The 24770-nt window shown below is 44.6% G+C and overlaps 1 protein-coding gene across 2 annotated transcripts; it reads right to left on the reverse strand.

The window, feature by feature from the left end:
- Positions 1–132: 132 nt before the first annotated feature.
- Plcd4 (phospholipase C delta 4) lies at positions 133–24593 on the reverse strand. 2 transcript variants are annotated; one of them, XM_055616636.1, is made up of 19 exons: positions 24045–24593; positions 19695–19750; positions 19411–19569; positions 18078–18306; positions 17569–17579; positions 16284–16402; positions 14790–15024; positions 11588–11789; positions 10242–10386; positions 9232–9384; positions 6528–6743; positions 4664–4759; positions 4388–4553; positions 3530–3646; positions 2217–2389; positions 1459–1594; positions 836–985; positions 652–759; positions 133–195 (listed from the first exon to the last, which is right to left on the reverse strand). In XM_055616636.1, exons 2-18 carry the CDS (start codon positions 19714–19716, stop codon positions 653–655), a joined length of 2436 nt encoding a protein of 811 aa, XP_055472611.1. In that variant the 5' UTR covers positions 19717–19750; positions 24045–24593; the 3' UTR covers positions 133–195; position 652. The 2 variants fall into 2 exon arrangements, with proteins under 2 accessions (XP_055472611.1, XP_055472610.1); XM_055616635.1 differs by lacking the exons at positions 17569–17579; positions 18078–18306; positions 19411–19569; positions 19695–19750; positions 24045–24593 and having other exon boundaries at positions 6528–6740; positions 16284–16439.
- Between the last annotated feature and the right edge of the window lie 177 nt (positions 24594–24770).

Here is a 24770-nt window from a genome sequence, read left to right on the forward strand (position 1 = left end):
TTCTTGCCCACAATAACAGACCATACAACAGCCATATTGGACAGAGAAGCTCTATTTAGACCAGCTAAGGAGCAGCAGTCCAGCGGGAGTTCAGGGCTGTGTACCGTTCTCTGGAGAGTCATAGTTCTGGGGTTAGGAATTCTTCCCCAACCTTTGCTTGGGAACTTTGATCCTTGATTGGTCCCTTTGTTGCCTCTGGATTTTGAGGAAGTTGTAGATTAGAAGGGATACTGCAACTGTAGGTTTCTCTGCTTAAAGCCCCTCCCTGTGTTTCTAGTCAGAGGTACTGGGAATGATTAACAGATGATGTGAGAATGGGACTATGCCTAGGACAAGAATAAGGAGTGAACTCTACCATAGAGTACACAAAAGGAAAGGACAGAAAAGACGAGATGAGAGATCAGATCCTAGATTTGCTTAAGGAGGACAAGGTATGCAGGACATAGTAGCTCCTGCCTTTAATCATAGCATTCTGGAGGCCAAGGCAGATGGATCTCTTGAGTTTGAGGCCAGCCTGGTCTCCATAGTGAGTTCCAGGACAGCCAGAGCTATATAATAAGACCCTGTCTTAAGGGAGGCGAGGAGCAGGGCAATTTTGTACCTTGACATCTAAAGCCAACATATGTATCTGCTCTTGTGTGGAATACCCACCTCAGGACTCCTCCACCTCTAGGTCTTCCCGCATGCAGATGTACACAAAGATGGAAGCTGGGTGGAGGCTGGTGCCATCTTTAGTGAGCAAGGATATGTGTCGGTAACCTGGAAACGGGCAGAAGGACTGGATTAGGAAGAGAACCAGAGTTAAAATTGGTCAGGCATCCAAGGACTGTCTCACCTTGTTTCGAACAGGTCCAAGGCAGGGTGTATTGACCAATAAATTTATTTCGGGATGTCCAGTTATAATCCTTTACCACAAAACGCAGCATAACAAGTTCAGGCACTTGGACCCGGAAACAGAATGTCTCCCCCCAGTATGGATTAAAACCTGAAGTGGAGATAGGAATACAGGAACAGACTTACTGTCTTCATTAGGCCCATACTAAGTTGGTTTCCCTGCATTCTCTTTAATCTAGATGCCAGTCAGCATTTCACAAGTGCTTTCACATATAGCAGCAGGGGCTAGAGAACTGGCCCAGTAGTTAAAAGCACGTGCTCCTTTTCCAGAGGACCTGTGTTTGGTTTCCAGAACCCACACCTCATGAATCATAGCTGCCCTGTAACCCAGTCTGGGAAGTCTGATGGCCTCTTGTCCTCTGTGGGCACACACAGGTGGTGCACACACATACATATAAGTAAAAATATTTTAAGATAAAAAGCGTAAGGACTTTTCCCAATTTATAAGCCTGTGACTGTGTCACTTTGCCTCCCTTGAAAGTGCACAGTCACATAGACCAACCAAGTAGAGGATAGAAGGGACTCAGCAGTCTGGTCCTACACTTCCCATGCCTAGTCTCTCACCATTGTTCTCCACATAGTTGGTCTCTTGCTTCGCTGTGTCTTCAGGAACGCCAAAGACCTCTACTTCAACCAGTGGATCCACAACAGAGTTCTCTTTGGTTTTGTCCACTTTGGGGAGTCTTTGACCACTGATCACCTGCAACCAGGGCACTGGAACTTTATGAGTCCCTGCTCATCCCAGCCCTCCCTCACCCAGCCTTCACACCCTTCATAAGACAGGACCGGCACTATAGCTTTCATAGTTTGCAAAACTAATCCTGCATAGATGGTGTATTCTAGTTTCCAACCTAAAGTTTTTAAATAATCAAAAGGCTTGAAAGTAGGCACACCCATGATAATAGCCTTTTCTATAGTATTTCCTGTGTACCAGGAGTTCTAAGCACTTTTTAACCCAAAGTCCTCACAACCCCACGAGGCAGGTTATATAGAATTACCCCTGTCTTGCAGCTGAGTTTCCTGGAGTTACAAGTTGTCAGTGTTGCACAACTAGAAAGCGATTTGAAACTAGGCAATTGGCTTCAAAGTCTGTAGTTGAGTCAGGCTATACTCCCTCTCATGAAAAATTTATTTGTATTTTATATAGTTATTTATTCACTTATTCCATCTCACTGTGTAGCTCTGGCCTGGGATTAAATGTGTGTGCTATAACTCCTGGCAGAAAATTTTCAACTAGTGACACCACCACCACCCCGGCCAGTCATGCGCACACACACTCCCATTCCAGCCATTCCAGCTTCTTTCCAACAGTTCTGTCATACCTGGACTAAGAGGATCTTGGCCTTAAAAAGACTGATGGGCCTCTGGGGGTTGAAGGAACTCTGGATATCTTGAAGGAATTCTGGCTTCAGCACATAGCCAGAGCCACCATTCTGACGGAAGAACCCATCACAGATATCCATGGCACACCCTGCAGTCTGCATATTCATAGCCACTGAGAATCCCAGGGAAAAAAGAAAAGGTCATCTTGGGAGCTGGGTATGATACATACTTGCAAACCCAGCCCTCATGACAGGCAAGTGGATTCCCACAAGGTCAACACCATTCTAGTCTACAGCAGCAAGTTCCAGGCCAACCAAGGCTATATGCCCTGTTTCTCCTCCTTCCCCCCTCTATTCCTCTCTTCCCCTCCCCCTTTTTTGCTCTCTTTTGCATATATATATATATATATATATATACACACACACACACTTTTTTTTCTCTCTCACATATACACAACTAGATATTTGAGTATTATATGCATACACACAAATCCTTGTGAGAATTCTGGAATTTTGGTTTCTTTGAAAAACACAGAAATATTACAAGAAAGTGGGTTGTTTGTTTGTTTGTTTGTTTTAATACCAAGTATGGGGATATGGGGCTGCTTTGAACTGATCACAGCAGCTGACTATGATTTATTTGCCTCATCTTCTAGCAGAGGCATGGTTTTGCCAGCTGCAGATAGTTTCTGCACTTGTGTGACCTTTGGAATTCTGGGAACTTTACAGAGGGTGTATAAATGCTAGAGCCCCAGTTGGTTGGGGCCTAGGTGGTTGCTCATTCAAGGAGGTTGGTTGTGGTCAAAGAAGAAACAAAAAGAAAGAAATTGGGTTCAGGGATATTCTCTCTCTCTCTCTCTCTCTCTCTCTCTCTCTTTCTCTCTCCCTCCCTCTCCGTCCCTCCCTCCCTCCCTCCCTCCTTCCCTCCCTTTAGTGATAGGGTGTGAAACCACGGGGATAAAGGGTGGGACAAAAGAACCCACAAAGTAGCAAAGACCAGCTGCACATCCTCTTTGGCCTTTTAACCCCTCTTCCAGGGGAATTAGAAGGTAGTGGGTATAAGGATGGCTGCTGGAGCTGGGTAGCACACTTGGAGGACTGAAGAAGGAGGACAGAGTTTGAAACCAGCTTAGGCTATAAAACAGAATATGGTCCTCAAATCAGTGCCTGCTGGAAACATTCCAATAGACAGTACCACTTTTCTTACCTTTTCTTACTTTTTAAAAACATTCCTGACCCTATTTCCACTAGGGCATGTACCTCCCATCAACTGATCTCCACTCCCTTCCTTCCCATCCTCGCTGCTTTCTCACCCATTTGGCAGCCTGCATTCCAGAATTCCTGGGGTTTAAAGTTGGATGAATCTGTCCTCAGAGCACTGGGATACACACGGCATAACTGCCTGGCATTGTGCTGTACAAACTCGTTGCCTGTAAAAAGGTATAAGGAAGGAAATGGAAACTCTGTCTCTGTCTCCCTCTTCCCAAGTCCCAAGGAACCTTTCTACTTACTTCACTCGTCTCAAAATCTGAGGCTGGCTCCAGAAACCACCTCCCCCAAATTGTCTTCTTGCTAGGGCTTTGCATCCTCTATTCACAAACCTTTCCTTATGCGGGTTGGGAATGCAACTTAGTCAGGTCCTGCCTAGCAGGCATAAAGCCCTGGGTTTGCAAACCAGCAACCCCAGGTGATATGCCTGGGAAACGGTGATATGCAGGGTAATCCCAGAATTTGGGAGATAGAGACAAGAGGATCAGAAGATCAGGTGATCTTCAACCACAGAGCAAGTCTGAGATAGGACTGCGCTATGTGAGACTATCTTACGCCCTCTCTAAGAAGTTCTTAACTCCTTCATATCTCTATTGCTTCCTTGTTCTGTTTCTTTTTTTTTAATATTTATTTATTTAGTTAGTTAGTTAGTTATTTAGTCATTTATTTATTTATTGTGTATACAATACTCTATCTGCATGTACACCTGCATGCCAGAAGATGGCATCAGATCTCATTATAGATGGTTGTGAGCCACCATGTGGTTGCTGGGAGTGGAACTCAGGACCTTTGGAAAAGAAATCGGTGTTCTTAACCCCTGAGCCATCTCTCCAGCCCGTTGTTCTGTTTCTCACCTGCCTGCCTGCCAGGCCTGAAGCTGCCCATCCCACTTGTCTCCTGACCTGCCTCCCTGATGAGGTGCTTGGCCTTTGTCTCAGAGAAGGATGAAACATCATAGATGTGGTAGTTTTCTTTGGAATGAGTGAAGCTGAAGAAGGGAACAGTCCTCATGTAGAAAACCAGGGCAGACAGATCTGGGCACAAGATGGTCCTGGAATTCAGATAAAACTGGACAGGAAGATGGTATTGAATTTACCGTGGTCTGGAGAGAAGCTAGTGGCCATCCAACCTAAGCCTCTGCCCGTTGCCTCCCCACTGTACTCTCCCCGCTGCCTCACCTGGTTGGACAACAGAACGGACTCAAAAATGGAACTAGCCTGCCGAACCAATACATGACCACAGATATTCAGAAAAGTCATCGGACACGTCACAACCTGGGGGTGAGGATGGGAATAAAGGCAGTGTACAATATACTGCTCAGATCAGTTTCAGCTCTGGGTTTGGAAGGTTCTTTCTACATTACATCTCGAGTAAAAAGTCTTTATTATTTTGAAACAGAGAGGCATCAGTCTCCCTACCTCTCTTAAAAACAAATGGACAATAATCATCTTTGGTCAAAATGGATATATAATTTTTACATGGTGATGCATGCCTTTAATCCCAGCATTTAGGAGACAGAGGCAGGTGGATCTCTATGAATTTGAGCCTAGCTTGATCTAGATAGCAAGTTTCAGGTTACCCAAAGATACATAGTGCAACTGTCTTTAAAAAAAAAAAAAAAGCACATGAACCCAGTCAGATATGTCAAGGTATGCAGGTGGTCACACAACCCACACCTGTGGGGATGTGAGGACTCCAGAGCATTACCTTTGTATTTGTATTTATCTCAATTCCCATTGTCATCCCTAAACATGACAGCAGGTATAAACACCACAGCCTCAGAACAGGGTCAGTCATAAGTCAGCTGAGCTAGCCAGGCAAGTCACAAGAAATGAATGCAGACTTCACACCTGGATCGTGGAGGTCCCACCAATGGTACCCTTTCTCGCTTGGCCTCCCCCTATTTCCATACTTCTGGCTCCTCCTCAGAACACTTTAACCCCATTATAGCTGAGACTGAGGTCACAGCAATCAGTGGTCCAGTAACTTCTATTCAGGCAATAAAATAGCCACAGACACACAAAAGCACACACATACTCATTCTAAAGAAGGGAAGGGAGGGACAGAGACAGAGAGAGAGACAGAGGGAGAGACCAACCGGTGCCCTTCAGATTTGCCTTTCAGGAGTTTGTGAAAAACAAAACTTGTGTCCAGAGTCACTTAACTCCTTCATCTCTCCCCGCCTTCCTTTTCTTCTTTCTTGAACTTACCTACCTACCCATCAGAACCTACCTACTTATCCTACCTGACCACCCTGTGCCACTGGACCCAAGAGATATCTAAGTGAGGGCTTCAAAAATATTGAAGTATTAAAAAATATTTCAAGGTTTCTTTTCTAGATAGCAGCTCAGCAATAATAATCAAAAGTGTCAACCTGTCTACATTTATCCATTTTGAATAAGAAGCTCTGTCTTTGAGCTGCCCATGGGCTACATCTAGGGTCTAGGTCCTTTCCATGCATGGTCCTTGGTTGATTCATTAGTCTCTGCAGAACCCCCTGGGCCCAGAGTTTTTTACTCTATTGGCCTCCTTGTGGAGCTCCTGTCCCCTCCAGGTCTTTCTATCTTCCCCTTCTTCCATAAGACTCCCTGTACTCTGCCTAAAGTTTGGCTATGAGCATCTGCTTTGATACCAACTAAGCTGGTAGGCTATAGCTTTGCATGTGCGAAGTCCTGTGTTCAAATCACAATAATATAAATAAATAAGATTGAAAATAAACTAATGTAACCATATTATACAATGTTTTCAAAAATAAAATAAAAAGTTACTCATTAAAAAAAGAAGAAGAAGAAGCTTTGTCTAAGAGCTTTGTCCATGAAGTTGGGAAGCCGCTGCAATAGATGTCTAGATGGCAATAGATAATGCATAGTGATGCAGAAGATGCATAATTAGGCCTCTTTTTTTGAGAGGAAATATCATCTTCCTCCCTGGCTCTCCATGCCAGCTAGCTCTAGTGTCTTCAGAAACTGACCCTCAGCTTGTGATGCATGCTGATCAAATACCATTACAAAAACAAACAAACAAAAACTATTCCTAATTCACCTTCTTTTTGTCCTTAATCCCAAGGGCCAGCTCCTGGGACTCACGCTCAGACTGGACATCCAACACGGAGAAAGTGTCTGAGTCCAGATCTGAGTCTTGATCTTTCTCCAGCCCTTCTTCTTCTTCTTCTTCTTCTTCTTCTTCTTCTTCTTCAACTTCAGTATCCTCAATTATATTTAATTTCTTTCCTTTTACCAAGATCTTCCCCCGAAGCTGCTGGGGGACAAAAATAAAGAGACGTGTCTACTTGTCTGCTCGAGTTCTTCCTGAAGATAATGGAGCTCATTCCATCTCAAAGACAGGAGAAGAAAGTGTATTGTCAGAAATTTCCCAGAAGAGGTTTGATTCCTTAATATATTTGGTAGAGTTACTTATTTTCCAACAAACCTCTGTTTCTATCCATATGAAAAAAAAAAGTCAATAGGTCCTCACTCACATTTTACACACTGAAAATTCCCTTAGGTTAAATATTTACATATACAAAGGACATGGGAGTATGAAGAGATAATAATTTTGAATAGTCTTACTTTTTTTTATTTTATAATGGAGGAGCCTTGAGAAAGGATATGGATTGGGAGTTGGTCGCTCAAGCCTGTAGTTTCAGCATTCTGGAGGCCAAGGCAGGCAGGACTAGATGCTAAAAAGTGCCAAGCATACTGGTACATGCTGTAATTCCAGCACTCAAAAAACTCAAAACAACAACAAAAACAGAAGCCCTTCTCTTCAATATTTGCCATTATGAATCATCTCATTATGGAATTACTTGCAGTTATTCTCTTCAGTTGGTTGCGATATAATTTGGTATTTTTTTCTAGAGAGCAACTCAGCGATAATAATCAAAACTGTCAAAACTGTTTGTGTGTGTATGCGTGCATGTATGCACATGTGTGTGTGTGTGTGTGTGTGTGTGTGTGTGCACACGCGTGTGTGTTTTGAGAAAGGGTCTTATGTAGCATAGGCTGGCTTCCAGCTCACAATACACTAGAGACTAGCCTTGAACTCCTGATCCCCCTGCTCCCAGCTCCTGAGTGCTAGAATCACCACACCTGCCTAGAATGTAAACTCTTTGGCCAGCAGCTATGCATCCCACAATACCACCATTAATGTCACACACACAATACAGACGCTTTAACTCAGAAACTAAAAGAAAGACTAACTAGGCAAAGCGTATGGACAGGATGAAAATTAACAATGTAAGTGTCTGTTAAATGTGTAACTAAATAAATTACAGCCCTATATGGCATCAGCAGAAAACAGCACACTGAAGAGCTCTAATATTAAAGGAAAATATAGGGCTGGGGGTATAGTTTAGTAGATAACTGCTTGTCTAGTATGCATGAGGCCCTGGGTTCAAGCACTGCCTAAACCTGGTTTGGTGCGACATACTAGTCATCTTAGCATTTGGGAGGTAGAGGCAGGAGGATCAGAGACAGACTGGGCTATATGAGACCTGTCTCAAAAAAAAAAAAAAAAAGCCAGGCAGTGGTGATACCGCACTTGGGAGGGAGAAGCAGATAGATCGACAGATCGAGTTTGAGGCCAGCCTGATCCACAAAGTGAGTTTCAGGACAAACAGGGCTACACAAAGAAAGCCTGTGTCAAAAAAAAGGAAAATCATACTTAGGATATGAAATTTAAAAAATATGGATAGTAATCCCATTTTCTAATATGAACTTGTACATACATATGTTTATTTAAGCTTTAGAAAAATGTATTCATAGTGACAGAAATGTGACTCAGTTGGCAAAGTGCATCCCTAGCAGGTACGAAGCTCTGGAGCTGAAGCCCAGCCTATTATAAATGCAGTATTGTGGCACCTGCCTGTAATACTAGTACTTGGAAGGTAGAGGTAGGAGGAACAGAGGTTCAAGGAAAGGTCATTCTTGGTTACATATAACAAGTCTAAAGCCAGCTTGGGCTTCATGGGAATCTCAAGGAAGAGGAGGAAGAGGTGCAGGAATGGGCAACAGCTGAAAGTGTAGCTCAGTCATACAGCTTAGCATGAGTGAAATTTAGTGGTCAGTGAAAATAAATCCACTGGGACAGCAAGATGGATCAGTAAGTAGAGGCACTTGCCAAAAGCCTGGTCGTCCCAGCTTGATCTCCAGGACCCACATGGTAGATGGAGAGAAGCAGTTCATGTTGACCTCCATGCTTGTTTTGCCATGGCGCATCCACTACCACCTCCTTCCTCAAAATACATACATACGTGTATACATACATAAATGTAATACTTTTTAAAAATCTATGGATGTGTACTGTTATGAAATTTGTTGGGATAATATTAGGAGAGATTTCTCTTTTTCTATATTGCTTATAAACTTTGTATGAATTATTAACTATCAAGAACTATTAAGGACTAGAGATATCACTTAGTAGAGTACTTTCCTAGCATGCAAAATGCACTGGGCTTGATCCCCAGTACCAGAGACACTAGGCATAGTAGTGTATGCCTATAATCCCAGTATGTGGGAGATGAAGAAAGGAGGGTCAAAGCTAGCCTTGGCTACATAAGATCTTGTCTCCAAAAACAGACAACAAACAAAAACAAAACAAAACAAAAAAAAAACCCTCACCTATAGGTATCTTAAAAAGCAAAATGGCCCATCTGAAGATAGAAGGGAATAGAAGCATGTGGAAGAAGGAGCCGTATTGAAGGACTGTGGAAGTCACACAGGGGCCTGCCTGGCCCCCGGGTCCCTACCTCTGGCGATGGCAGCTTGTCCACCACCAGCTCCTCTAGGGTGGTGCTCAGCAGCTGCTCTCCCAGGATCTCAGTCAGATGCTGTGCCAAGGTGCGCTGCTGATCCCAGGTACAGTGGTTCTCCAGAGACAAGATGAGTGGGTAGTCTGATAACTAGCAGAGGGGAGCAGAGGAGGCAATTAGAATTATGAAGTCGCATAACCTCCTGCTGGATCCCCAGACCCCCGTTTACGAACTCTCATGAGTATACTGACTGTTTAACTCCCCCAAGCCCATTAGAGGGCTCTGTGAAAACTTGCTAGACTTCAGGCCCATTCCTCCGGACAGACCCACATCTAAGAGTCACTCTTGAGACCTCAAATCTTATACCTCTAAATCTGATCTGAGGCCTTCTGAGGCCTTTGGGTTTTCAGTCTCAGTATGGATGTCAGGCTATTCTTCCAGTTATGAGCTCACATTATACTCTCATCTCTAGGTCCCTATTGTCCCCAGCCCAGCTCATCACTGCCTCTGTTCCTCTAGCCATCCTTCCCTATATGGTAACAGAAACTTTTTGTAGTTACTAGCAATGAGTGACTGTTGCTGGTATGAATGCTGTATGAATACTAATTACTAGTAGCATATCCCACACTTAGAGTGACCCTTTAATATTGTCAGATGCTTTAGTTAAAAACTTCTTTTATCAGCTGGGCGATGGTGGCACACACCTGTAGTTCCAGCACTCAGGAGGCAGAGGCAGGTGGATCACTATGAGTTCAAGGCCAGCCTGGTCTACATTGTGAGTTCTAACAGCCAGCGCTACCCAGTGAAACCCTGTCTCAAAAACAAAACAAAACAAATATATATATTATGTATAATCATATATATAATAAAAATAAAATAATAACAAAAACCCTTTTGTCTATATAACATCACTTGTAAATAAACATTATTCTGCTCTTCCACCCTCACCGGATCAAGGCCATCACATTTCCCTCAGAACTTTGTTATTCCCAACCCAGGGCTACTACCTGGAAAGCATATTGTGCTAGTGTTGCCACGACATCTTTGAACAGGATACGAGAGGTCAGAGTATGTCCATGGTAAACAATGGGCTCCCCATCAGGTCCATCCCACACATCCACCTCCACACAGCGGCATCCCCGCCTCAAGGCCCTGCAAGAACCCCAAGCCCCCCAGAGGCAGGAGAGGTCAAGGTGTGATCATCTACCTAAGAAGCTGCCTCTGCCCACTCTGGAAAGAGCACTTCTCACTAGCACTTGCCCATTCAGACCACTTCAAGTACTATCTCTCCATAGAGGCATCTCAGTCCACTGAGCCAAGGCTGCCACTTAGCCCCAGTTCATAATCTCTCTAGTAAGCCATTTCACATCGCCTCACAATATTTCCACTATTCTGGATGTGTATATCCCAATATGGCACCTGAGTCATTCAAAGTCCTAACAAATCCACCCACCACTGAGGTTTCAAACAGGGTCTTTTACCAACAGCCTGGAATTTAACCTTTGTTTATGCTGGGATTGGAGGCATGTGTCTCCCTCTCTCCAATAGGATTAAGCCCAGGGCCTCATACATGCTTTACCACTGAGCTATACAGTTCCTTCAAGCTACCCAGGCAGTCGCTGGTCAGTGCTTCAATGCTGTCCTAACTATTCAGTCTCGTCACGATTAATCACAACAGCAACTACCGCTTGCTAGCTGCTGACTCATAGATCGTGCCCTTTCGTCTTCACAAGAGCCCTGACAGATTGGTCACTGTTACATCGCTATTTCACAGAGGGACATACAGAGCTTAGTCAGCCCCCAGAACACCAAGAGAGCTAGAATTTGACCTAAAGTGGACAGACTCCAGGGACTATGTTCTTAACTCTACATCCTACTGCCTTGCCTTTAGAGCAATGGTTCTCAACCTGTGGGTCAAGACCCCTTTGGTAAATCTCTGTCTCCAAAAATATTTACACTATGATTCATAACAGTAGCAAAATTTACAGTTATGAAGTAGCAACAAAAATAATTTTATGGCTAGGGATCAACACAACATGAGGGACTGTATTAAAGGGTTGCAGCATTAGGAAGGTTGAGAACCACTGCTTTAAAGCATGCCGTTTACAAGGTCAAAACATATCTCAGGGCCCCTGAGTTCTCAGTTTCCTGGCTTGTGACAAAGAGAGGGGTCCCGTTTATGCATAGGATTTCATTACCATTTTTCTAATGTCTAACATGTTCTCCAAGTGTCTCAGGTATCCAGGGATCCTAAGTCCCTAAACTCTCTATGTTTCGATCCCTGCTATCTCTCCCTTAGTTTCCCACAGGCAGGCCATCTCATGAGTGGGAACCCTTCACGCCACAGCTGTACCGTATGTATCCTTCGACGCTGCTCTGGCCACAGAGCTGGTTTCTCAGTAGGTAGGTGTTATGAGAGGAGTTAATGTAGTAGTGATTCAGAGGCTGAGTCATGTCCTGGTAGATAGGGAGGTAGTCTTGATTGAAGATGTTTCCATCCTTTGAACAGAGGTAGCTGAGGAAGCCATCCTTGCTCAGCACATGCAGCAATCTGCCTAGGGTGTGGAGTGGGGAGCACGTGAGTGAAAAGTTCTGGGGAGAGGTCTGACACACCCATAAGCCAATTCTCCAGACACCTCCCTCAGGATCCAACCCCTTAGATGCCTATTTCCAGTCTGCAGATCCCAAATTTGCCACATGTTTTATCTGCCATTTAAAACACTCCTTCTCACAGCCTGTTGAAGGGTTAAGACCTTCTAGAACGTCAGACTTTTCCTTTCTAGCTATCTAGCCGGCTCTCTCTGTCTCTCTTTCTCTGTGTCTCTCTCTGTCTCCATTTCTCTCTCTCTCTCTGTTTTTTGAGACAGAGCTTCTCTGTGCAGCCCCGGCTGTCCTGGAACTCATTCTTTATATCAGACTGGCCTTGCACTCACAGAGATCTGCTTGCCTCTGCCTTCCAATTAAAGGCATGCACCACCACCACCTGGCTTTCTTGCTTCTTTTTGAAGATGGGAACTCACTATGTGGCTCTGGCTGACCTGGAACTCTCTACGTAGACTAGGCTTGCCTTAGACACACAGAGGTTCGGGTGTGGCGATGCACGTCTTTAATCTCAGCACTTGGGAAACAGAGGAAAGCAGATCTCTGAGTTTTAGGCCATCCTAGTCTACATAGAGAGTTCCAGGACTGCCAGAGCTAAATAGTGAGATCCTGTCTTGGAAACAAAACAAAATAAAAACCAACTACACAGAGATCCTTTTGCGTTTCCTGTGTGCTGGGCTTAAAGGCCACAACACCTGGCATGTGCTCTCTCGAGCTCACTTGCATGATCTCTCTCTCTCTCTCTCTTTACATTTTTTTTTTACTTTGCATATATGTATAATGTGTACAAAGGGGGTGCATGTGCTAAGGTCAGAAGACAATTTGTAAGAATTGATTCTCTTCTTCCACCATGTGGGTCCACAGGCTCAAACTCAGGTCATCAGGCGTGGCAACAAGCACCTGGCCCACTGAGCCACCCTGCCAGTCCCCACCTCAACTATCCTGCGTGTTTTCCTTTTGTAAATAAATGGTCTCTATTCCTATCACTAAAAAAAGGTCATATTTGCAGGACCTAGTAGTGCACACCTATAATCCCATCATTTGAGAGGCAGAGCTATAGGATCTTGACTTTGGGTTCAAAGTTTGCCTTGGTCACATCATGAAGTCCTGTCTTAAAGAAGCAAACAGATAAAACATTCTAGTCCAGGGTTATCCAACAGAACTGGATAAAACCACGAGAATGCTGTATTCTGCATTGGTGGACACAGCAGCCCCTACATACATGTATCTATGAGCACTTGATTCTAGTCCATTTAAAGGTACATAGTTCTTGGAGCTCACAGTTACCATAAAAGACAGTACAGAATCCACTTCCAAAATATATACAGCTTCTGTGTATACCTAGAAAAGTTATTAGTAACCTGACCAAACTCTGCTTTACTCAGGCTGTGAAGCTACGTGTCCTATGTCTTATGACATGTGGTGTTTGGGGGGAATTTGTCGACATCTCCTTAGGCTATACTCTTGCTTAGGGAATGGTTCTTTGACTTCTTCCATGGGCCTCACTGCTCTTGATATGGACTTCATACAGTAACAACAGTGGCTTGCTGTTATTGGGCACTCGTTTCTTGCAAGGACATTATGTATTGCAGATTGCTACACAGTGAGGTCAGCATTACAATAGAGCTACTATGGCAAGTTAGATACGCACATAGCTAGCTTAAGTGAAGGAACTGGGATTTGAACCCAAGCAGTCCAATGTCAGGGCTGGACTGTGAAGTCTCATGACCAGTTCCTATGACCTAGGTTTGATAAATCATAGAAAGAGTGAAGAATGCCAGGAATTTGGGCAGGAAGTTTCAGTTGGAGGTTCCACTTCTCAGCACAATGTGTTGGAATTAGGTCTTAACATGTGTGCATCAGGGAACACCGCTGAGCCATAACGTGTTATAAATGCTATTTATAACATTACATCCATAACAGATATAATTGATCCTGCTCTGAGAGTAGAAGATGTTGTTTTTTCTTCTGACTTCTTCAGTTTTATTTTCTGGTAGCATGGTTGTACACACTTGTTTGGGGGTTTTGTTTTGTTTTGATACAGGGTTTCTCTGCATAGCTCTGAACTCACTCTGTTGGCCAGGCTAACCTCAAACTCAGAGATCCACCTGTTTCTGACTACAGAGTGTTGGGATTAAAGGTGTGCATCAGCACGGCCCGGCCTGCTTTATCATTTTCATGAGACACTACTTGAGGGATGACCTGAGTTTGTGTTTCAGTTCCATTCTCCTTCGCTGCTGGCTTCCAGGAAGTTGTTTAATCATTTTTTTTTTCTATTCTGTTGCAGTGAGGACTAAATTAAGTGAGGAATGTGAAAGTGCTTTGCAAGTAATTTACTATTAATATAAGCTTCTTACACTCTGAAAAGAATAGAGGGATAGAACTTTGCCGCTTACTTTGCCATGAAAGAGCAAAGTAGAAGAAATTAATGATCTTAAAAAGGCATATTTTAGCTGTACTTGACAAATGCCAGATACTTGGCCTCATCACTGCCCCAGGCCTAGGGTGAATAGGTTCCTGATTGGGGGCTTAAGGGCTCAAGAACAACTTAGAGAACTTCCAGGAAGCTAACATTTAAAGGAGTGGCAGCCATGAGACAAAGGAATCATTGTGAAGGGTGGAGGTGAGAGGGGGAAATCAAGTGATTCCTTCTTCCACTGAGGACAAAGTTGATATGGCAAAGAATTCCCCCAACGTAAAGGCTCTGAGCTATGCGCATAGGGATGAAAAGGGGACCTCACATCATCTTCCTTCTAACAGGTCCATCTCTGTCTTAACTGACAGGGAAGGGCTGCCTTCCTTTAGGTGATGTGGTTCAGTGAGATGATTGGAATGGAGACCAGGAGAGGGGTGGACTCAGCCTTTCCCTGCGATAGAAGGATCTGTGTCTGGGTCTTTTTTTAGCCTCCTCCCCAGTTCCTATGTCTTGCCTCTACACGCTCAGTTCTCCTTACCATTCTCAGAAGGCTCATAGCGGTCAATGAATTCCAGAGCAAGGTCGGCGGCGGCATGGTCTTTTTCTTTCTGCTCCTCTCTGAGGAAATCCACAAATTCCAGCAAGGTCAGCTTCTGTCCATCAGATGAAAAGTTTGTGAATAGTTCCTCGATCTCAGTGCGCTTAGTCAGTGCCTTATAGAACTGTACAAATTCTTCCCCTTCTAGAGTATCAGACTGGGAAACATCTGCTTCCTGCAAGAGAAGATTTACCAGGGAAGGGATGAACGCTGGGAAATGGGACAATCTTCATTTGTCGTGTAGAGTTGTATGGCCTGCAAGTTTCAAAAATTAGCCTCTCTGAATCTGTCTGTCTCTCTTTCTCCCTCTCTCTCCAGCACTGGAAGTACCTCTTAACACATGCACACACCACACCTGACTTTTTACACAGATGCTGGAGTAGAACTTGAGTAAGAACTATTATTACATGGTAAGCAGTTTACCAACAGAGGCATCTTTCCAGGTCCTGTAAGGTTCATCTTATCGTGTATTTATAAACTCTCATAGAGATCCTGATATTTCACTCTTACAGGTCACTCTAATAAATAAAAGACAAAATTTTAGCTCTATCAATTGTTAAAAGGAATTTTTGTTTTTTGTTTTTGAGACAGGGTTTCTCTGTGTAGTATTGGCTGTTCTGGAACTTGCTATGTAAACCAGGCTGGTCTTGAACTCAGAGATCTGCCTACCTCTGACTCTTGAGTACTGGATTAAAGGTGTGTGCCACCACTGCCCAGCATTAGAGGGAAAATTTTTAACCGGAAAGATTATGTTTTTCAAAGGTCTCTAAATGGTTTGAAGAGAGCTGGGGCAATCATGCATGTCTTTAATCCCAACTGAGGATCAGGAGTTCAAGGTCAGACTCAGCTACATAGTGAGTTTGAAGCCAATTTGTGCTACATTAGATCCTGGCTCAAAACAAAACAAACAACAGCTACTAGTCAGAATCTGCTACCTTGTTTTCAGTCCCATTGCAGATGGAATTGTGTAGTGCACCTGTGAAACTGGTTGTGAATAGGAAGATCTAACATAATAACATATTAGTTTTTTGTTTGTTTGTTTGTTTTGTTTTGTTTTGTTTTGTTTTGAGACAGGGTCTCTCTATGTAGCCCTGGTTGTCCTGGAACTCACTCTGTAGACCAGGCTGGCCTCAAACTTACAGAGATCCACCTGCCTCTGCCTCCCAAGTGCTGGGAGTAAAGGCTTGTGCCAACACACCCAGTTCTAACATAATAACATAGTTAGTTTTCCCTTATAGGTGTCATGACTCATCCTCCCAACAAGTCTGGGTGGCCAGATAATCATTCTCCTACAGGTCCCACTGGGATTATTATGGAAATGGAGTACACAGTAAGAATTCAAGAAATGAATGCTGCTGAGTGGGGTCAGAGGCCTTCTGGCAAAGTGAAAATATGGTCTGGCTGACTCCTGCAAACTCTCCCCAGCAAACGTACCTGAAAAAGACTGTAGGCATATTCTTCATCCATTTCCACATTCATCAGAAGCAGCAGCCGTTGCGTTTCTTGAAAACTCATCCGGCCATCCTGGTTTCTGTCTCCTTGGTTGAACCAGTCTTTCACCCATCCAGCTCCGAGTCAAGGCAAAAGCACTATGTGTTTAGTGTGTGTGTGTTCATCCATCGGTACCCCTCCTGTCTTTGTTACCAATCTCTCTCCTAAACCAATCCATTCTCTACATAGCTTCTAGAATAATCTCTCCAGAACATAAGTCTATCTTGTTATTGCATGGCACAGGGACCTGCAGGGACCTACCTCCCTGTTGTAAAGAAACATAAACTAACACAGAAGATCACCTTACCTTTGTGAACTGGCCCAGTCCAGCCTTCTCACCGTACATATCTGTCTTTGTACTTTTGCCAGACTCAGCATCTCCATCCTCTGAACTCCACCCCCCCCACCCCGCCCCATCCCACCACCTGCTTCCTGAGTCTCCTTTCCCTGAACCTTTATTCATGCTATCCTCTCAGCCGGGAGTGCCTTTCCCACCCTCCTCCTTCAGGTTTAAATTGTTCTACTTTTCTTTCTGTCTTTGACAGGGTCCCATGTAGCCAAGGCTAGCCTCAAACTTGCCCCATAGCCAAGGATGACTTTTCTGATTGTCTTCCTTCTGGCCTCCTGGGAGGCCAGCACTGCAGAAACAGGTACACATTGCCATGCCCAGTGTGTGCAGGGCTGGGATTGAACCCAAGGGCTTCATACATGCTAGGCAAACACTCCACCAACAGAGCTACATCTCCAGTCCAGAATTTTTTTTTAATAATGTATTCTTGACTCTTTGATTTTATTCTCACTAGCCAAGACTAAAACTTTTTAATTTAATTTAATTTTATATGCATTAATGTGAAGGTGTCAGATCCCTTGGAATGGGAATTACAGACAGTTGTGAGCTGCCATGTGGGTGTTGGGAATTTGAACCTCCTTTGGAAGAACAGACAGTGCTCCTAACCACTGAGCCATTTCTCCAGCCCCTCCAGTCCAAAATTTAAAGACCCAGCTCACATGCTATTTCTTCCCTGCACTTTTCTCAGAATACTCTTAGGGAGAATCAAGCATGCCTCTAACTTAGTACTTAAATTATTTACACAAATTGATTCTCTCTACTAACCAAAGTAACATATATGATCTCATTAGTCTTGGGGTCTCTGAAACTAGGCCTAACAGTGAATACAATCTGGCTAATGGGTGCTGAATGAATGTATGCATGCATGCAGTAATGCACAATCTAGAAACCTCTTTTACATGTATTGGAGGGTTTGCAAGCCGTTGTGTGTGTGCGGCGGGTCAGAGGACAGACAACTCGTGGGAGTCAGTTCTCCTACCATGTGGAATTGTGTTCAGGTTGTGACAAGCACCTTCACTGGCTGCAATATTTCACTGACTTTGTCTAAGAATCTTGACGTGAGTCTACATCACTGTGCAAGCTCTAGAAGTTACATCCCATGCCTATGGTAGTGAGTGCTAGCTACTGGTGTGTCTGTTTAGATCACAGGAGCAGCACAAGCACCTTGCTTGCTTTGCTTCCTCTCACTGGCCTTCCCCCATCCTGGGTTCTCAGACTCTGACTGGCAAGCATCCATTTCTCCTTCAGAATCATTAGCTCTATACTGGCCCTAGCACCTCTCCCTACACCACCTGAATCTGTTTTTGCACCCTTCCCATAGTCCCTGGATCTGCAGCATGACTCCTTAAGTAACCTCTGTCCATACCCTAACTCCATCTGGTTGATACTGCTCCAGTTGCTCCTGGCTGTTCATGCTGGCGACAAGATCCACCAACAGCTGGAGTCCTCGCATCCACATCTGGGCCTCTTCAACACTGTTGGCCACTAGGTCTAGGTTGGGGCGGCGACCATGGAAGACAATGGTGAAGCCTTGCTCCAGGGGAAACTCTTCCATCAGATAGCGCAGCAGCTCAGACTCATGTCCCTTACGTATGGTCTCCACATCAGAGATTGAAACTGTCAGAGAAGAAGCAGGTGGGAGCCCTGAGGAAAGGCCTCTGACACACAGTAGGGGCTAAGTAATGGTGGCCAGAACTCCCTTCTCCGTGAAGACATAGAGAGGAGGAGCCCGAGCTTCTGCAGGCTGGATCCCAAAGGACCCTTGGACAGGGTGATGGAGACCCAGTGATTCAGGAATTCACATGAGATAGGAAGGAGGTTCAGCTAGACCTGGCAAGACCTGACTCCCAGCCACCAGCTGACATTTTGAAGACCCAGACTTAACCCCTTAGTGTCCATATCTTAAAGAATGGATGGTCCCCCTTTATGGTAGGTTGCAATAGTTTCCACAGGAGAGCTAGTGGGGATGACAAATACCCCTGAAAAACAGTCACCCCAAACTGTATAGTGTATGCCTATGTTTTCCATTCGAAGGTTTCCTCTATCCAGGTGCCTAGAGGGGAGCCAGAGAAATCCTTCCAGTCTCTAGCTCAGCTTGGGGTGGGGTGGTTCTTGAGTATTGATTATGTCTCTAAAGCAGACTCTGTTTAGTCTGTGATAAAGTGTTTAAAGGAACCATAACAAGCTTGGCCAACACAATGTACACTATTAGGATGCATTTTTATGCTTTGAAATAGTGTAGTGGCTAACATTCATGAAATTCATCAAGGTTTCAGATTTCATGCTAGATGTTTCACACATTAGCTCTGCAAGTCTCTATAATTTACAGGTAGGTGCAAGTTAACCCATATTTTGTAACTTAGTTCAGTTAAGTAATTTGTTCTAAACAACTCACCCAGAAAGTGGCAGAACCAGGATTTTAGTCCACATAGGGTGATGTCAGATCACAATCATAATGACCAGTGTCTGTGTGTGTGTGTGTGTGTGTGTGTGTGTGTGTGTGTGTGTGTGTGTGTAGCTCTGCTAAGCCTCCTCTATCAACAACTAATCCTCATTACAGTCTTACAAAGGCAAGGGCTGCTTGTTATCTTGTACAGAGCCACACAGGTGGACCTGCACAAGAGACCACTATCACAGCATCTTGGTCTCTTCCCTGCTCTTCTGGATTCCTAAGAAACCTGTCCACCCATATACCCACACACAGCTATCAAGGTCACTCACAAGTGGGCTTGGCTATGCCTTCGGCTTGCCGAGCATGCCAGACTGTCATGCCGTCATTCTGAAGTCTGAAGTATCTTGGCTTCTTCCAGGTCTTGGTCCTCACCTTGCGCAACATTGTACCTTCTTGCATCAGCAGCAGGTCCTGATCAGTGGTCAGTCCTGAGACGAGAAAAGCAGGGGCTTATTTAGCCAATGGGGGAGGCTAGAGAGCTCAGAGGTGCTCTGGAACCACCCCTCCACCCCAGGCTTTCCTCCAAGACCTCTTCCCCTGCAGGGGTACTCACGCTCTTGAATCTGAGATGCCATCGCCCACTGTTCCACCAGCTAGTGCCAGAGTCACCTAAAGGAACAAGGAGAAACAAAGGGCTTTGGGTGAATCCTGACGATTAAGAGAACAAGAGAAAGAAACCCAGCGTTTTCTTAGTGGCATGTGGCAGGTACTTCATCTAGTTTGTAGCTGTTTACACTTCTGGGTTTGCTGACCCCAAGGCTTAGTTAGGCTAAGAAACCCATTTTAGCTTATACTCAGATTGGAATTGAAAATAAGATACATATATCTATCTTTGTTAACTAGCTCCCACGGTTAGCTCCGGGGAGGGGTAAAGCAGAGCATGTCCCACTCTCTTGCTACCCTACGCTCACTAGGTAACATCTCTCCATACCTTGCTCATTTCCCATGTCCTCCTTATCAGGCTCTGCCATTTTGCTGCCAACCCTTACCAAAACCTAGAATCTGTCCACACTCTAGCTGTCACTCCTCCAGGTACCACCATTCCAGCTTCCCCTCCCCCCCTTCTTGGAGCCCTGTCTGTACTTTCATGTACATTGTGTCAAATCCCCAAAGAGCTAGGGCAGAGTGTTCTCTTCCTTTCTTTGAGACAGAGTCTTGTGTAACCAAGGCTGGCCTTGAATTCCTGATCCTCCCGCTCCCACCTCTTGAGTACTGGGATCGCAGATGTGAGCCACGATGCCCTGGATCATGCTCAGCTCTTGATCAGCTTGTGCGGAAACTGACAAATCTTACAAAGGATAACGTTTTGCTTTTGCGTGAGTGGGAGACCTATGCTTAAACAGAAAACCGTTGCAACTGTTCATTTAAAGTTTATAATTTTGACAGTGATAAATATATAAAAGAAAGCTTCAAAATTCTGTATAGTTACTGGGTCTGGTGAAACATGCCTATAATCCTAACATTTAGGAGTTCAAGGCTAGCCTCAGACACTTAGTGAGTTTTAGGCCAGCCTGGGTTATATGAAACCCTGTCTCAGAGAAAAAAGAAAAAGAGACCTTCAAATCTGTAACACAACCATTCCTTCTGCATTCCACTAAAATATGATGCAGTTTGGAGATAGAGAGATGTCTCAGCAGTTGAGAGCACTGGCTGTTCTTCCAGAGGATCCTAGTTCAACTTCCAGCAACGACACAGTGGCTCATAACCATCTGTAACTCCAGTTCCAAAAGATCCAACATCTTTTGGCCTCAGTGAGCAACAAGTGGTACACAGACATGCATTTAGCCAAAACACTCATATATATGCAATAAATGTTACAGTATCATTTAGTTTAACTCCTAAATTTTTACAGATGAATAAGCAGGAGTCTAAGATGTGATATGACCTGTCTAAAGTCATGCAGCATATTAGAACCCTAATTGTGTTTTTTTTTGTTTGTTTGTTTGTTTGTTTGTTTGTTTTGTTTGAGACAGGGTTTCTCCTTTGCTCTGTAGACCTGGCTGGCCTGGAACTCACAGAGGTCACTCTGCTTTTGCCTCCCAGTTGCTGGGGTTAAAGGTGTGTGCCACCTTGCCCTACCCTTCTATCTAATAAGAAGACCTATAAAATACACCGTGCAATGAGTAATTTGAGACAAGGTATTTCTCTATAGCTCTGACTGTCCTGGAACTCATTCTATAGACCAAGCTGACCTCGAACTCACAGAGCCCCACTTGCCTCTGCCTCCCAAGTGCTGGGATTGTGCACCACCACACCTGGCAGTGACTCACTCTAAGGAGACTTGAGAGTCACTAAAAATGCAACTTCCCTGACTTTAAGACCTAGAGAACGCTCTCTAAAGGGGTAGATGAGTAAGGGGTGAAGGACAAGGAACAGTCTCTTGGGAGAGAAATAGCTATGACAGTTTTAGGAGGAAAAGTTTTACTGGCCGAGGCTGAATATGTGCTCCTGGCTGAGAAGAGTTCTCTGGATGGAAGAAGGGACCTAAAGTGCTGCCTCAGAGACAGAAAGCATCTCCTTTTGTAGGCGTGAATGCACTGGTTGGAATCTTCACACAGCTTAAAACTGCTGTACGAAGACTGGAGGAGAAAGGACTGGGTCACTCTTAAGTTCCTTGGGTACTCTCACCAGAGTGGTGTGAGAGTCATCTGAGGTGGCAACTTCCACTTTGTGGGCACAAGACTCTGTAGTGGGCCTTGGGCTTGGAAGTAGACAGAATTACCTTCTCTGTGTGTCCAGGAGCCTTACATGTCCTGGAACATGGGAAGCCTGAGAACAGAGCTCAGGTACCAAAAAAACAGTTTCCCAAAACAGCCTTGGAAAAACAATTTGCCTCTCTTTCTCCCAGTGACCCTGCCCCCAATTCAGGAGCGATGGTTTTAACTTCTTATCTATGTAGGGTGTGGTCAAGAGAGTTGACAGTAGCACCTCAGCTTCCTGAGAACTGAGCTTCATGGAGGAGGAGGAGGAGGAGGAGGAGGAGGAGGAGGAGGAGGAGGAGGAGAAGGAGAAGGAGAAGGAGACTGAAGACCAGAGATCGACTGTCCTGCCAGAGTCCTTTAGTGACAGATCTGCAGGTCTATCCACAACCAGTGTGGAGCTCATCAGCTCTTCCCTTAGGAGGGACACTCTCCAGAAGGCAGGTTGAAGGAAGGCCAGGAATCAGAGAGGGACACTGATGTTCTCTCTCTCCTCTCCATCATCTTCTGGGTCCCCTACATCCCCACCAAATAACTTTCTTTTCCTCCCATTTTCTTGTCTTTCCCATCCCATGCCTGACCTCTTGCTTTTCCTTTCTTCCTAGCTCACTCCTTTCTGTCTCAAAATCCTCTCTGCTCACTCAAGTCATGCTTTGTGTTCTCCTCATCCTTTTTCTCCATCATATTTTCCTGTTATTCCCCTCCTTTATCTCCACTAATTCCCAATAACTCTTTCTCAACCCCTTTAAGGTTTTGAGTCTCTAATCCAGGAGAGAGGACACTTTTGTTTGGACACTCAGTAACATGCCTTTCCTTTCAGCCCCATTTTCCCCTGTATCCTAGGAGATTGACTAAACAAAGTGCCTAAAGAATGTGTTAGAACCCAAGTGTTCTAGAGCTTGGTGCTTCCACTGGTGTCTGAAAAGAAGGATGGTTACAATGGATGCAGGTGCAGTGGGGTGAGAGAAAAAAAGGGTTGGGGAGGATAAAATCTAAAAGTGAGAGAGATTGGGTCGGCCAGGCACAATGCTAATCTTAACACTTGGGAGGTAGAAGCAGAAGGATCAGGTGTTCAAGGTCATTTTTGGCTATATAGGAAGTTTGAGGGTAGCCTGGACTCAGAGAGGGGAGATTAACCATATACATTTATTTGAGATCCTTAAGAATACAGATAATTGCCTCTGTACTAATATACAGAAACTTTCCTAGTACTAGTGGCCTAGTATTACAGAGCAACCAAAATTTAGTCCTCTGCTTCCAAGTAACTTTATATCACCTACAGAGGGAGTTTGGAATTGTCAAACACATGTGCCAGTGACATTACAGTAGGAGTCAGGGTATTTCAAATTTCTTTCTGAGGGACAGCAAGGACGAAAACTTATTTTTGTCTATGTCCTTGCTTCTGAAAGGTTTAGGGCTAACCTGGTTCATACAGAGTGGATGGGATGGCTCTGGTCACAGGTCATACCCCTTAGAATCTTAGAACTTGAAGGCTCTCTTACAGCATGTAAACTCCAGAGAAGATGAGCCTGGATCAATTATCTCCAGGAGAGTGTCTTAGAATTTGCCAGATCAAAATTTCCAGATGAGGAGAGAATATTTAGTGGGTACCCCAAAGAGTACTGGTACAAAGGCAACTCTGGGGAGCCCTAAATTCTCCAATTACAGATCAAGAAGTTGTCTGTAGCCTAAAGCCCCCCAGCATAAAACAACTGGTGTAGCAAGAACTTGCCATAGCTCATTAAGCAGGTGAAAAACAGAGCACAGAACTCAAACCCTGACCAAGGATGTCTAAAAATGATCTCCCTATTACCAGGAGTTTTGATGCCTTGTGGGGTTTGGATACTCCTCATTTAGTAATCCTCAAACGTCTATTAATGTGTCTTCATTGATGGGTATCTACTCTAATTCTGCTTCTTGTCTTATTGGGATGGATTTGCTTCTGAGAAGTGGCTAGGGTTAACACTCATGGCCCTGGACAGCTAAGAGGTCTCTCTATAGAAGGATGACTGACATGGCCAGGAAGAAAACCATTTAAGAGTAAAAAAGGATAAAATGGAGAGACCCAGGAGAAGGGAGGGAACCCCAGGGCGGGAAAAGGAGCCTCATTTAACCTAATCAGGTTGGTTATGCATCCGGAGGGCTTCTAGGACTCGGGCAAGACTCAGCTTGGGCAGAGGTTGGTTAGGACTCAGGGCCCTTACCGTGGGTAGGATAGCAGTCCGGTGTCTGGAAACGACACCTCCCGAGCTCGGAAATGTTCCTCGCTGAAAATGAGAAGACTCAGCCTGGCTCCTTTTCTCCTTTCCACTTGACTGCTTCCACCCTTCGGCTGCAGTTGGCTGCTGTAACTGGCAGACTTACAGCCAAGGAGAATGAGTAGGGTGGGGAGAGGTGTGAGCGCTTTCCTCAGTCCAGCCTATCTTAAAGGCCCAGGACACTGGTCAACAGGAGGAGTTGTGGGGGTGGAGCAGCAGAAGAGGATTAATGGAACAGATTGAGGTTGACAGGCAACACATCTCCAGGGAGAAGGAGCCTGGCTGCCTTTTATCTTGATGCCTCCCCACCCGGACCCCTTACTGACCCCAATCCCACAATTGCTCTCAAAGTGAAACCCAAGGCCTGTCTATGACAGTGCTTTGTGAATCACTGCTTTTCATTCTGGTTGGTGTCTGTGTGGAATACCAGTTTTTGCCCTCCTTTCATCTGGCTGCTTTCCAGGGCATCACTTTCCACCAGCTTGCTCCCGTGTTTCTGCATCCTGCCTTGCAGGGCAATCAATCTGAGTCTGTAAAAAAATACAGGAACAGAGAAAGACAGGAGAAGGAAAGAAATAATAAGAGTTCGAAGGGACAGTATCTGTACATGTATATGAAACAGCTCATATATATATATATATATATATATATATATATATATATATATATATA

The sequence above is a fragment of the Psammomys obesus genome, unplaced genomic scaffold (genome assembly GCF_907164565.1).
Source record: "Psammomys obesus unplaced genomic scaffold, mPsaObe1.curated_primary_1811, whole genome shotgun sequence".
Classification (NCBI taxonomy): Eukaryota; Metazoa; Chordata; class Mammalia; order Rodentia; family Muridae; genus Psammomys; species Psammomys obesus.

Excerpts from the sequence above, each read along its gene's own strand:
- Plcd4 (XM_055616636.1), bottom strand. The coding sequence starts at position 19,716 with ATGGCATCTCAGATTCAAGAGC. Across the intron at positions 18,307-19,410 it reads AGGCATAGCCAAGCCCACTT|TTTCAATCTCTGATGTGGAG; the intron begins GTGAGTGACCTT and ends CTTCTCTGACAG. Across the intron at positions 15,025-16,283 it reads ATGCCTACAGTCTTTTTCAG|GAAGCAGATGTTTCCCAGTC; the intron begins GTACGTTTGCTG and ends CTTCTCTTGCAG.